This window comes from Leucopleurus acutus (genome assembly GCF_964270905.1).
Source record: "Leucopleurus acutus genome assembly, chromosome: 7".
NCBI lineage: Eukaryota > Metazoa > Chordata > Mammalia > Artiodactyla > Delphinidae > Leucopleurus > Leucopleurus acutus.
The window spans coordinates 25,793,997-25,808,216 of record NC_139150.1 but is presented as its reverse complement, the minus strand read 5'-3'; the positions used below and the strand labels follow the sequence as shown (position 1 = coordinate 25,808,216).

Sequence of the window (14,220 nt, the reverse complement as noted above, 5' to 3'; positions counted from 1 at the left end):
GTCTTCTGTACCTTGAAGTAGAAAATGGTCATCTGCAGGGGGTTGCGGGGGAGTGTTGGGAATCAGATTTAGAGGAGAGTACAGGTTTCAAACAACCTCTTGGAGGAGGGAGGAGAGGGCTAACCAGGGGAACAGAAGGATTGGGGGTGTCGTTCTTTTTCTCCAGTAACATTTAGAAGACTGGATATAAATGTGGATAGGCAGCTGGTTAGGCATTAAAGGTGAGATGTGTTAGATAAGTGAGGTAGAAGAGTATGACACCACAGTGGTTGAAGTAAATTTTATTTTGAGTACTGACAAATAAATTCAACTGTGCTGGTCCAGATGTGGAGTTTTACCTGGTAGGAGCAACAGAAAGGCAAACAAGTCTGTGATGTTAGGAAGAAAGTGATAGAAGCAGTGGCATTATTGTCTAAGCTGAATAGAGCTTGCAGTAAAGATCAGAATGAATGAAAGTAGAGGCTCAAGGAACCAAAGTTGTAATGAGATGCAAGACCAGGTGTAGTGAACAGTTACTGAGAGCTGGTGGGAATAGGAGATTGGCACTTACCATTTCAAAGAGCATTTTGGGGATGATGAGATTCAGCCTGTGTCCTGAATGACTGTGAGTAGATGACTTAAGTGGATTGGAAGTAAAGATCATTGGGTTGAGGTTAAGGAACAATGCCAGAAGTTTGGACAGGTCAGGGAACCTGGTTCCAAAGTCTGGTTCACTTCTTTTCTTTTTTTTTTTGATGCAGTTGTAAACAGGATTGTTTACTACAAGGTATTTTTTTCATCTTTATTGAGATATACTTCAAATACTACAAAAGTTCACGTATTTTCTTTGACACATGACCCAAGGTGGTTTTGCTGCGTTGAATCCACACACACACACACACACACACACCCCCTCTGCCCCCAAAATGTCAAGGTGTCCTGGCATATTGCCCACAAAACATTGTATCATTTGATACCCTTGTTCTGAGTGTGTCTCTTCACACTTATCACCAAAAATTGTTCAAGACAGTCTTTTCCAGTATGACCGTCTATTGGATTAATGATGTCTGACATTAAAATTTGTGCTTTTGGTTACTAATGATGTTGAGCTTTTCTTTTTATTGGGTGTATAATTGTGAATTGCCTGCCCCTGTCATTTGTCCATTTTTCTGTTGGCACAAGAACCATTTTCTACCATTTCTCTTAATTTTTTATTTGCATTGTTTCTTTTGTTATGTGTCTTGTTATTTCTATTTGAGTTGCGTGCTTGGTTTATTAATTTTCCTTCTTTAATAATAAACATGTTTAGTGTTAGTCTATGATTACTTTTTTAACCACATCATATAGGTATTGTTATGTAGAGTTCTCATTGTTATGTTTTAGTATTCTTTAATCACAGTTTTGATTTTTTGAAGCAATGTTATTTAGTAGTAAAATGACTAGAGGGTTTTTGTTGTTGTTGTTTGTCCTCCTTTCCCACTCTTAATCATATATATAGCGGGTTGAGATTCTTGTGATGGATTTCCACTTTGGGGATATCAGAATAGCAGTGATGCTACTGGCCCACTTCAGGAAGATCAGTATAGCAAGGGTGATTTATGTGGCATTTGCAAAATACTCTGCTCTAAAGCTTGGCGTCAGAAGAGCTGGTTTTGGATTTCAGCTACTACTTATAGTAGCAATGTGATTTGGGGAGGAACCCTACCTTTTGTATCCCTATTGTGACAGTTTTCCACTTAAAGCTCAGAGCTATCAATTCAGAGAATTTTTTTTTTTTTTTTTTTTTTTTTTTTGCGATACATGGGCCTCTCACTGTTGTGGCCTCTCCCATTGCGGAGCACAGGCTCCGGACGCACAGGCTCAGCGGCCATGGCTCATGGGCCCAGCCGCTCCACGGCATGTGGGATCTTCCCGGACCGGGGCACGAACCTGTGTCCCCTGCATCAGTAGGCAGACTCAACCACTGCACCACCAGGGGAGCCCCAGACAATTTTTAGAAGAATTCTGGGAACTGAAGGAAATGGAATTTTCCCCCTTGATTCTTGGTCATTTAAAGTAGTGAAATTTAGTTCCATTATGTCTCCTTGCCTCTTTTTTTTCTACTCCTGTGCCACCCTACTTCAGAAATTGATTGCACTCTTTTTCTAAGTGTCAATACTTCATAATGAACCTGTGGTCATGTAATTTTAGGGATGGAAGACCATAAAGATCATGTATTCCAGTCCCTCTTTATAGATGAGACTGATGTTGAGAAAAACTGAGCTACCTGTTCAAGATCATTGAAGTAATACAGTGATTCTCAAGTTTGGCCGAACTTTGAAACCAACTGTAAAGCTTTTCAAAAATATTGATGTCCAGACCCACCCTCAGAAATTATATTTTAATTGGTCTTTGTAAAGCTCCCTCAGGTGATTATAATGAAACATTAGCCACTTTTAAAGTGAATAATTTGCCTTTTAACATTCACATTTAACTTTTTTTTTATTATTGTGGACAAGACCACTTTATTTCTTAGACCTTTTAGATTAGAGAGCTTTTCTTTACTTTCTTACTCTGTGAGAAATAAGCCCATAAACTTTATAGTGAGAATCAAAACTTTCTGCTTTTGAAACCTTTATTTTGAATAGACTTATAAAGTCAACTGATAAAGTCTTTTTTTAAAAAACTGTGTACGTGGAACAGATGGTAAAACAGTTTATACTTCTACCTAGTAGTATGGGTTGTTAATAATAGGTCTTTTTGACGTAATATTAAAAAGACATGATCTTTGAAGTTTTTGGAGTCATTGATAGTATGTATAAAATTTTTATCTTGCATCATTTGTTCAGATTCTGGATTTTCATTTGCTTAGACTTTTTCAAAAATCAAAAAATTTTTTCCTATAGGTAAGAGCACTGAAAGAGAAGATTGAATCTGAAAAGGGTAAAGATGCCTTTCCTGTAGCAGGTCAAAAATTAATTTATGCAGGTATGCATTAAATGCTGAAATTAATGTGCCATTTTCTTGTGTACTGTGACATTCTTTAGTTTTAGAAATTGCCATCTTACAAACTGTAGTGTATACAAATTGATTGTCAGAAACATTGTACAAATAAAAGCAGAGAATGAACAGTCATTTGAATGTTATTAATATTCAGTCCTCTGTTTTTTCACATTTGCTTTATATATTTCTCCATGCAGTGATGTTAGATAGTTTTGCTTATTAGTTTTATCTTTTGTAAGTATTATGTAACTGGCTGTATTTGTTTTGTTTTGTTTTTTGAATTTAAAAAAATTTTTATTGAATTAGTTTGTGTGACATTGTATAAGGTGTACAGGGTGTTACTCTGATACACTTATATATTGTAATATGATTGCCAGTGTAACGATCTTTATCAGATTACATGGTTAGCAGTACAGTGTTATTGTCTGTGTTCATTATACTGTGCATTAGATCTCTATGGCTTATTTACTACTCATTAGAAGTTCGTACTCTTAAACACCATCACTCTTATCTCCCCCCACACCCCATACCCTTGGTAACCACCAAGGTAAAATACTTTTTTTATATAAGTTTAGGTTTTTAGAGTCCACATATAAGTGATATCATACTTAGCATAATGTTCTCAAGGTTCATCATGTTGTCGCAGACGGCAAGATATCTTCTTTCTCATGGGTGAATAATATTGTGTATATGGGTCACGTCTTTTTTATTCATTCATCCATTGGTGGGCATTTTGGATTGTTTCCATATCTTAGCTATTGTGAATAGTGCTGCTGTAGAGATGGGAGTGCATATGTCTTGTCAAAATCCTGTTTTCATTTTCTTTGGGTATATACCCAAAAGTGGAATTGCTGGATCATATGGTAGATCTATTTTTAATTTTTTAAGGAACTTCCATATACTCCATAGTGGTTGGACCAATGTACATTCCCACCAACACTGTATAAATATTCTTTTTTCACCACAACCTCACCAGCCCCTCTTGTTTCTTGTCTTCTTGATGATAGCTATTCTAACAGGTGTGAGGTAATACCTCGTTTTGATTTGCATTTCCCTGATGCTTAGTGATGTTGGGCATCTTTTCATCTGTCTGTTGGCTATTTCGATGCCCTCTTTGGAGAAATGTTGGTTTACTCTGATGATTTTTAATCAGATTGTTTGGTTTTTTGTTATTGAGTTGACTGAGTTCTTTACGTATTTTGGATATTAACCCCATATCTGATATATGGTTTTCAAAAATTTTCTCTCATTCTGTAGTCTGTTCCATTCTGTGGAATTCTTTTCATTTTGTTGTTTCTTGCTGTGCAGCGCTTTTGAGTTTGGTGTAGTCCCATTTGTCCATTTTTTTTGTTTTATTTTTTGTGCTTTTGGCATCATGCCCAGAAAATTATTGCCAAGACCAAAATCTCTGACTTTCTTCCCTACACTTTCTTCCAGGAGTTTTATGGTGTCAGACCTTATGTTTAAGTCTTTGATCCATTTCAAGTTAATTTTTGTGAGTGGTGCAAGATAGGGGTCCACGTGTTTCTTCAGTTTTCCCATCAAGCTGAGCATCTTTTTTAATCTATTGGAATGAAACCATTTATACTGATTATGTGTATTAATGTACTTGGAATCATTCCTGTGAAATTAAATTTCAGTTTATCTGTTTTTTAAATAAAATACCAAAATTGAAGAATACAGAAGACCTTATATGTCAAAAGACACTATAAATAAGCGACAGGAGAAGAAAGATTAATATTCAGATTATATAAAGAGCTCTTACAAATCAGTAAGGAGAGGATGACCCAATTAAAAAGCAACAAAGGATATGAATAGGAAATTGTAAATTAACTAGCCTCACTAGTAACCAGAAAAATGTGTGTTAAAAATAGACTTGATATGTGAATTTTGTGGAGAAAATTCTTTTCTTTGTTCTTGAGAAGAAATACTGAGCACTGTCATTGTAGATGTCGGTAAGGTGGATCTTGAGTTGCCCATGGATTCTTGTCTCTTCCTACATAGAGATTTTAAAGTATTTTCTTAACTGAGGTGGTTTAGAGGAAACACCAGCCCTGTGATGAGGAATCAGAAGCCTGAAGAGATGCATGTAGTTGATGGCAGACATAAAACTAGAATTTCTGTTTCCTAGTCTTGGCCTGTTTTTTCAATCCTATGCTGAGTAGAGACACTATTCCCTTTTGTCTTAATGCTTGCAGCTTTTGATTCAATAACTTTTTAAAAATGGAAAACGAATTTCAAGGAAAAGGAAGCCTGAAGGAATCCTGACCTTTCATTTGTCCTTCTGCATGACTAAAATCTTACATAGTCTGTGTGCCTTACTCAGTTCTATATTATCTTACCATTTCTGTGTATCAGGACACTATGAGTATCTTATTTTTATAGCAGTGGAACATTTCTGTGTTGCAGGTATCCAGTAGTTGTGGGAGCAGGCAGTTCGTTCATTTTTCCTTCCATCACGAGGGATTATAGGTTATTCTGGGGAAGGGGTGGGGAATCCTTGAGCATCTCAAAATTGAATTTTGTTTGTCTAAATGATCTCCTCTTTCTCAGGACCTAGTTAATATTTCCTTACCCAGCAAGTCTTTTTTATTATAAGTAATAATTTTTAAGAAATGTTTGGGATTGAGATATCTACGTACAGTATATGAGTTTGCTATCTTTTAGTCAAATGCTTATTTATGCCTTCTTAACTAATCATGTATCCACTTATGTTTATCTTGGCTGACTGGTTAATCTTTTTCTTTGGGGAAAGTTTTAATAGAATTGATGTTGGTGATTGTTTTAACCTCAGTTAGTGTAAGACAAAGTTACGGTGCCTTCAGTAATATGTTTTTTTCTTAATGTGCTAGGCAAAATCCTCAATGATGATACTGCTCTAAAAGAATATAAAATTGATGAGAAAAACTTCGTGGTAGTTATGGTGACAAAAGTAAGTTTCAACCTCGTTGTATATATCTTTATGCATGTGAGTTTAAAAAGAAAAAAAAGATGATCCCAAGTCTTGCTTCACACTTTCAAGTGAAAACAGTTTATACACATCCATAGTGGCATGCACTTAATTGTTATTAAAGATTTTAACAGTTTGCTTTGAGTCAACTATAAAGTTAATAGTTTCATATATTTGTAGTTTGAGCATAATTTTAAATATGTCAAAACAACTGATATGTGAAGTGTCATGTTAAAAATTATTAGGTATTGTTGGATTAGTAAAATCACTAATTGTATAATTATTAGAGAATGTGATTCTTAGAAATTGAATAAGTGTTTCTCATTTTGTAGTTTTTAATAAGAGTGCCTTAAAAGGATTTGCTAATTGATGTACTAGACCTAACAAATACTTCAAGGCCAAAAAGACATATAGATTAACAATTTCAGTGATATTTCTTAGCCAGTGGGATAGATTTTTAGAAACTAAAAAAGGGAAAAGACAGCTAAGCGAACGATGGAATGATTATTGTGAGAAGGTTTTTAACAGGAACTTTTTTGTGATTTATTGGACTGAAATAAAAGTCAAAAGTTTTTCTCTAAAGCAGAGAATGAATATGGATTCTCTCAGGATTTTTGTTTTATTTATATACTTGTTTAAAGATACGTAAACATGCAGTAGAGAGTTAAGACAAATAGAGGAGTGGTGGTGCTCATGATACTTTTAGGACTGAATTATGATCCTAAATTCTAAACTCCTAATAATCTCAGAAGAGTAGTGTTACTTGTAGCACCCAAAATAAATTTAAATAGGTAATTGGAAACCAGTTTGTCAAAGACTGTAGATAGAATAAATGTGAGTTTCTTTTAAAGTCTCAAAGTAATTGATATATGCAGTAGAAAACAAAGTTGAACAAGTAAATTTTTTTTAACATCTTTATTGGAGTATAATTGCTTTACAATGGTGTGTTAGTTTCTGCTTTATAACAAAGTGAATCAGTTATACATATACAAATATCCCCATCTCTTCCCTCTTGTGTCTCCCTCCCGCCCACCCTCCCTATCTCACCCCTCTAGGTGGTCACAAAGCACAGAGGTGATCTCCCTGTGCTTTGTGGCTGCTTCCCACTAGCTATCTATTTTACATTTGGTAGTGTATATATGTCCATGCCACTCTCTCACTTTGTCCCAGTTTACCCTTCCCCCTCCCTGTATCCTCAAGTCCATTCTCTAGTAGGTCTGTGTCTTTATTCCCGTCTTGCCCCTAGTGAACAAGTAAATTTTAATTATGGAATACTTTTGTAGTGAGAAATGAAAAGCAGCTGAACAGTTTACATGTACTGGACTTAATTTTTTTTAATCTCTTAAGAACCATATTGATTTTGCTATATTTAAGCACTTATTAAATGTTAAACTTTAAATACACAGGAACAGAATCATATGAGGAAACTTTGCCTCATCTAGTTTTTTCAAAAACTGTGGTACACAACACAAAATTTACAGATTTAACCATTTTTAAGTGTTTGGTTCATTGGCATTAAATGCATTCACATTGTTGTGTAGCCATCACCACCATCTGTTTCTAAACCTTTTTTCATTTTCCCAAACTGAAACTCTGTACCTGTTAAACAGTAACTACCCATTTCCCCTGCCCCCCAGCCCCTGACACCACTGTTCTCCTTTCTATGAACTTGACTACTTTTCGTACCTCGTATAAGTGGAATCATACAGTATTTGTCCTTTTGTGACTTGTTTATTACCCTTAGTATAATGTCTTCAGGGTTCATCCGCATTGTAGCATGTGCCAGAATTTCTGTCCTTTTTAAGGCTGAATAGTATTCCCTTGTTTAGTTTTATCATACATAGTACATAGTGGAAAATGTGGTAGCCACACATTTGGGTATGTATTTGTTATGGTCTTAGTTCCTTTATTATTATAGTAACGTTGACTATTTAGAACATAACTAAGAGTTAAGCAGGATAGGTAAGTCCCATCCCCCTACCTTGCACAAGGCACTTTTTTCCAGTACACTCTATACTAGCTCAAATAGAACAAGGCACAAATCCACTCATTGCATTTACAGTTTGTTGATTTATACTTGGGGCAAATTATGTTGAATTTTAATCTCATCTTCCATCAAATCAGTTACCTTTTCACCTTAGGTAAGTTATGAGCTATGCAGGTAGTGAGTATTGATAGGCTGGAGAAGAATAAAACTCATATAATATGATTTTTACCCATATGTAATTGCTTTTTGCTTGGTGGGAATGTTTATGGCTCTGATTCTAGTTCAGAAAGTGCTGAGCATGCGGTTATAACTTTATTTGGCCTTTATTTGTCGGTTTAACTGTATATACATCTCAAAAGTTATGTTAATCTCTTTGTACTTACACCTATTGGCTTGTAGTCAATATTGGGATTTTCTTCCCTCCTCTAAAATACAGTAGACTTTCTGGCATGTTCATTAATCATACTTCTGTTTATACTTTCATTTCAAGAAAGTTATTTTTGTTGCTTTCAAATGACGATAAATACTTTGAAGTTGTAACCAAGAAACTTTAATTGTGAAGTTTTGGGGGGGGGATTATGTGGTTCTTTTTCTGGATACACATTCTGTACGTTTTAAAATATTTGCTTCTTTTGGTTCTTTTTCATAATGATCCGAAGACTGAAACCGTTGGCTAAAGCTAATGGAAGTTGATAGTTAATGTATATGCTCTCATCAGCTTTGAAAGAATAACATAAATAGTGATTCAGATTGCCGCTATTGATCACTCATTATGTCACCTTACAAAATTATTTTCAAGTTACAAACTTGTATTAGTGTTATGTTTGTAGCATCCAGAGATCAGGTGATAATGCAGTGTTTTATCATAATGCATTATTTTGATTTGTAATGTGTTTAGCCCAAAGCAGTGACAACACCAGCACCAGCTACAACTCAGCAATCAAATTCTGCCACCACTACCACAGTTAGTTCCTCCACAGCACCAACTGTGGTTCAGGCCCCAACCCCTGCCCCCACTTTGGCTCCCGCTCCCACTCCCACACCTGCATCTGTCACTCCAGCATCAACGACAGCGTCTTCTGAACCTGCACCTGCTAGTGCAACGAAACAAGAGAAACCTGCAGAAAAGCCAGCAGAAACACCAGTGGCTGCTAGCCCAACATCAACTGACAGGTAAGAACTGGATTCTAGGAAATTGTATAGGAATATGTTTATAACAGTGACTTCATGAATGTATTTATTTTGATTATTGTTTTGATCAAACTAACTTTCTATCTACTATGTTAAACTTTTTCTAAACTTTGAACCCTGACTAAAGCAGTATGCTTGTGTCTGTTCGGTAATCTGAATTTGTATACTCTGCATTGTTTTTTTTCTCCCAGGGTGAAGGGAAAGGGGTCAAAGTCATTATTCATTTTGTGTAGAAAAGTTAGGAAATACAAATGACCAAAAAGAAGAAGAATTATAAAATAATCTGACAGTATATTATAGCTTGAAACATTATAAATAACTTGACATTTGTCCCCCAATCATTATTATATTTGACCTATATTCTTTGACTATTGTCACATCTATCATAAACATCCTTCCATGTCAGTAAATTTTTCCAGTTGCTACGTAGTATTGTGTTTGGGTCTAACATTTGTTAGGTCTTAACCTTAGAAAAGAAATTAACATCTTTGGATTTTTCCTCATCTGCAAAATGTGGATGACAGCAGGACCTATCTCATAGAGTTGTTATAAGGATTAAATGAAATAAGTAAAAGATATGATATAGCACATGGCACACAGTATGTGCTGAGTAAGTATCTACATCTTTGTGAAGTTGTATAGAAATTTAAGTTTTTGCCTATGTAGATCTTTAGAACAGAAGAAAAAGTGCTGGGATATTTGGGGAGCAAAAAAAAGTTCTTGTGGGAAGTTGGCAGTTAGGATTATTGAGTAGTTTGTGACAAAGGTTTTTTTCCCCAATGATAAATAAAATAACCAAAACAATGCTTCAGTTCTCTTGGCTGGAAATCATACACGGGAATCTCTTCTTTATCTGAGAGCCTGAGTTGCTTTGTGTCCAGTATGTATTGGCACTGAAGCAAGCGGTTTGTATTTTGTGACTTTGGTGCAACTCAGGACCTCAGTGGCAGTAGAGTCCTGGAATCAGGACCAGTCACAGTGGAAAACTATGCAGCATTTGGAAACACTGACATAGAAGGATGTCTGTGATAAATACAATGATGAGAAAGAATTTAGTCATGAATTCTTTCTCATCATCTTTCATTTTAGTGTTTTGTCTTTGAGTGCCGTTTCTTTGAGTCAGTCAGCCATGTTGGGAGGGGTTTGAGTCACCTGGTTTGTTGCTGCTTCGGGCCTCTTTTCAAGGATTTAATTCCCCAAGAGAACACAGGTTCAGGTAGTAAAATATTTTCCCTATGTCAGCCTGCTGTACTTTGCTTTAGGCATTCTGAAACACTGTTGCCTAATTTGGTACTTCTCCCATGTGCAGCTAGAATTGCATATAATCATCCTTAACTAGTGGGAGACAACCCAGAGTCGGCCTATGCTATTGCATCTAAAGGCTGTTACATCTTTTCTGTGTATGGGAGGGAACTTATAAATTTCACAAATTGGTTTTCCAAATCATTTAAACATTGTAAACTTAATTAAATATGTCTTGAGTTGGTACAGTATATCTTATTTTCTTAATTGCTTTAAGCTCCTTTTAAAAAGCTCCATAGTGTAAGAATTCCCAAATTGATCAATCCATTTTAATGTGCTAATATCATCAATTCAAGTTTTTTTATTATCTCTATTCTTTTTATTTCTTCTTGGGGGTACAGTTTTATTCATCTGTTCTCAAGAGTCAGGATTATCTTTTCAGACCCATAGAGATTACATAAAGGAGTTGATGGTCAGAAAAGCAGACTCCAGAGTTGCCTACTTACTTGGGCTTTGTACACCAACCTTTTACTCTTTTTTTTAAAAATATAAATTTATTTATCTATTTATTTATTTTGGGCTGCTTTTGGTTCTTTGTTGCTGTGTGTGGCTTTCTCTAGTTGCGGTGAGCGGGGACTACTCTTCGTTGCAGCATGTGAGCTTCTCATTGCGGTGGCTTCTGTTGTTGCGGAGCACAGGCTCTAGGCGTGCAGGCTTCAGTAGTTGTGGCACGTGGGCTCAGTAGTTGTGGCTCACGGGCTCTAGAGTGCAGACTCAGTAGTTGTGGCGCACGGGCTTAGTCGCCCAGTGGCATGTGGGATCTTCCCAGGCCAGGGCTCAAACCGATGTCCCCTGCATTGGCAGGCGGCTTCTTATCCACTGTGCCACCAGGGAAGCCCAACCCTATACTCTTATTTCCCCAAACTATACACCTCAGAGAAGGATAGCACAGAAAGGGAAGGGAGGGAAGCTCAGAAAACCAGCTGCTTAAATGTGCCTTAGTTTCTTCATTTGTGCTATAAAACATTTAGTGTCTTATAAAGCACAGAACTCAGTGAGATAATTATCAGGAGATACGCTGGTATGAATTTTGAGGAGTGTCAGAAAGTTTGTTTATCACCCTGGCCTGACATTTCATTATTAGGGATTTGTATTTTTAGGTCAGTTTTGTTCTTTTAAAAACCACATATTGCAGTGCAAATTCCACTTGTTGATATCTACATTAGAGAAACTGCACTTGTGCACAAGGACTGTATTGCTTGTAATTGAGGACAAATTGGAACCAACCTAAATATCCATTAGTAAGGGCATGACTCGACATGTTATTTGTATTAGAGAACTGTGCTATTCAAGTGTGGTAGTGAATAGACAACATCGGCATCACTGGGAGTTTGTTTGACATTAATTGTTAGGCTCCACCCTAGACCTCTAAATAAGAATTTCTGGACGTGGGTCCTAGAAATCTGTATTTTAACAAGCTCTCCTGGTGAATTCTTGGGCTTCCTAAAGTTGGAGGAGCTCTGATATCCAATACTACAGGCCAGTTAAAGTATGCAGTGTATATGCATATTAAATAAATGTGGTTTCAAGGCTTTGTTATCAAGTGAAAATAGCAGATTGCAGAACAGTATAGGCAATAACCACAAACCAAACAAAAGCCACATAACAACATTGCATATTTTCTGTGGGTGGCATATTAATGTGTAGAAAAACAGTAGCAGAGGGACAACACACTAACTGATAAAGTGGTTTCCTCTGCGGATGGGGAGGGGAGGAGTGTTGAGGCAGAATCAAGATTGAATGGTGGTTAAACGGTATCTCAGTCTTATCTGTAATGTTTAAAAAGAAATTTTAAAACAATGTGCAAAAATAGCACAAATTGTTCTATAAAAGAACAGTAACAAAGGGGTCTAATTCTACCAGATAGTAAAATGTATTATGCATGGTAATGATTACAATTTAGTATGGCTCTTAACTAGAAAGACTGCTTGGTGAAATAGTAGTCTAGAAACAGACAAAAATACATACAGGGACTTAATATAAGATAAAAATGTAATTTCAGACTACTGTGGGGAAAATTCTATTAAGATAAATGTCTAGCCATCTGGAGGTAAAAAAAAGATGGATCACATCTTACACTCATAAAAATAAATTTTAGATGGATAGAGATTTAATGTAAAAGTGAAACCATAAACTAGAGGAGAGCATGGGAAAATAATCTTAACCCAAAAAAGTCATAAAAGGAATGATTAATACATTTGACTACAGAAAGAATTTAAAGGTTGGAAACCAAACAAAAAATGTCTTTATAGTTTGATTTGGTCAATTAAATGGAATACTATGCACCCCTGGGGAAAATTTAGGCAGTTGTAGTTCTGCTGACATGCAGTAATTGTTCAAACACACAACAACAAGACACAGGTCGGGTCTAAGGCAGGAGAATTTGTTTTCCTATATATATAGTATAGAACTGTAGTATATAGTTCTTTTTGATATTTTGCCTTCTACATGTTAATTTTACTATCTAGTTGATGAAGATATGTTAAAAATTATACCAAAGTATTGTCTTAATCATAACAATCATGTTGAGTGTTATGATACCAGGCACTTTGCTGAGCACTTTACCAGCAGTAACCCTACCCACAGCACTTAGGGATACATGGGTACCATTGTTGACCTCATTGTATTGGAAGAACTGACTGAGGCTTACAAAGTAATTTATGAATTCAAACTTAGATATTTCCGTTACTCTTACTATGCTGTAGGGTTTTCTCAGAACTGAAGTCTACTGTGTTTTGTTTCTAAAATTGGGACAGAGGTATATGTGTGTATTGTGTTGTGTGTATGTTTTACTCCAAACTGCTAACTGCTGTCTTTACCACTTTTGTAAACCTCAATTTATTTTTCTTTGGCCTTCTCTTTATGGTCTTTCATTATTGTGTTTGTGTCTTCTTTGTTTTCTAGACTCATCTTCTGCAATTGCCTAACAAAACTTAGTCCTTCTAAACTGGCTTAAAATTTGGTTACAGCTTGGGTCTATCCTCCCTCTGCATCTTTTTGTTTATGCTGCGTTCCTTGACCTGAAGGCTTTCTTGCAGTTTCTGTGTTCAGAACTTAACTATAAGACCTAATGAAATTCTACTATGTAAAGACTTCCCAGGCCTTTCCAGCCTAATGCAGTTTCTGCATGTGCTGTTTATCATATACAGCTTTTGATATTTCTTTTACTGTGACTTGACTTATAGATTTAATTTTTCTTGTAAATTCTTTCAGGGAATTAGTTGTATGTTATCTTTTTTGTATTCCTTAAATGGTAAGCTCTCTGTAAGGATGTTCTTTTATATCTTTGGACATTTTAAATGATGGATTTGCAGAACAGAATGAGTATTAAAATTGAAAATTCTTCCCATGCCGTAAATGTTATGGATAAAGCTTTGGGGTTTAATCTGGAAGCCTTTTTGAACACTGTAGCCAGACTTCTACATTCAATTAAAATCAAAGAATCTCTACAAATTGGATAGCTACTAAACTTTAAGGTAGATTTTACATACTTTCTGATACATGATTTTCTAAAAACATTTTACAGTACATCAGGTGATTCTTCTCGGTCAAACCTTTTTGAAGATGCAACAAGTGCACTTGGTAAGTATCTACATTGTAAATTACCTTGTAAGAGACAGGGAGGAGGTTTAAGTTTCATTTTTCTAGATCACGAAAATGTTCATTTTCATGGTTGCTTACAATCAAGTGGCTAAATGATTTAGATAATTCAGTTGATGTTACTGAAGACTTTTGTAAGTTAATGTTTTATATATTGAATCCTTTAAATTGTATTGTTAGAGTTAAGCATACTTATTGCCTTAAAGCAGATAGTTTTCCATTTTCCAAA

The 14,220-nt window shown here is 35.6% G+C and overlaps 1 protein-coding gene across 1 annotated transcript in view; it reads left to right on the top strand.

The window, feature by feature from the left end:
* Nucleotides 1-14,220, top strand: part of RAD23B (RAD23 homolog B, nucleotide excision repair protein) — a 45,324-nt gene that overhangs the window by 10,374 nt on the left and 20,730 nt on the right. The window contains exons 3-6 of the mRNA XM_082842120.1: nt 2,865-2,946; nt 5,814-5,893; nt 8,797-9,071; nt 13,918-13,973. Of these exons, the coding sequence (XP_082698246.1) occupies nt 2,865-2,946; nt 5,814-5,893; nt 8,797-9,071; nt 13,918-13,973 (493 nt within the window). The remainder of the gene's footprint in view (nt 1-2,864; nt 2,947-5,813; nt 5,894-8,796; nt 9,072-13,917; nt 13,974-14,220) is intronic.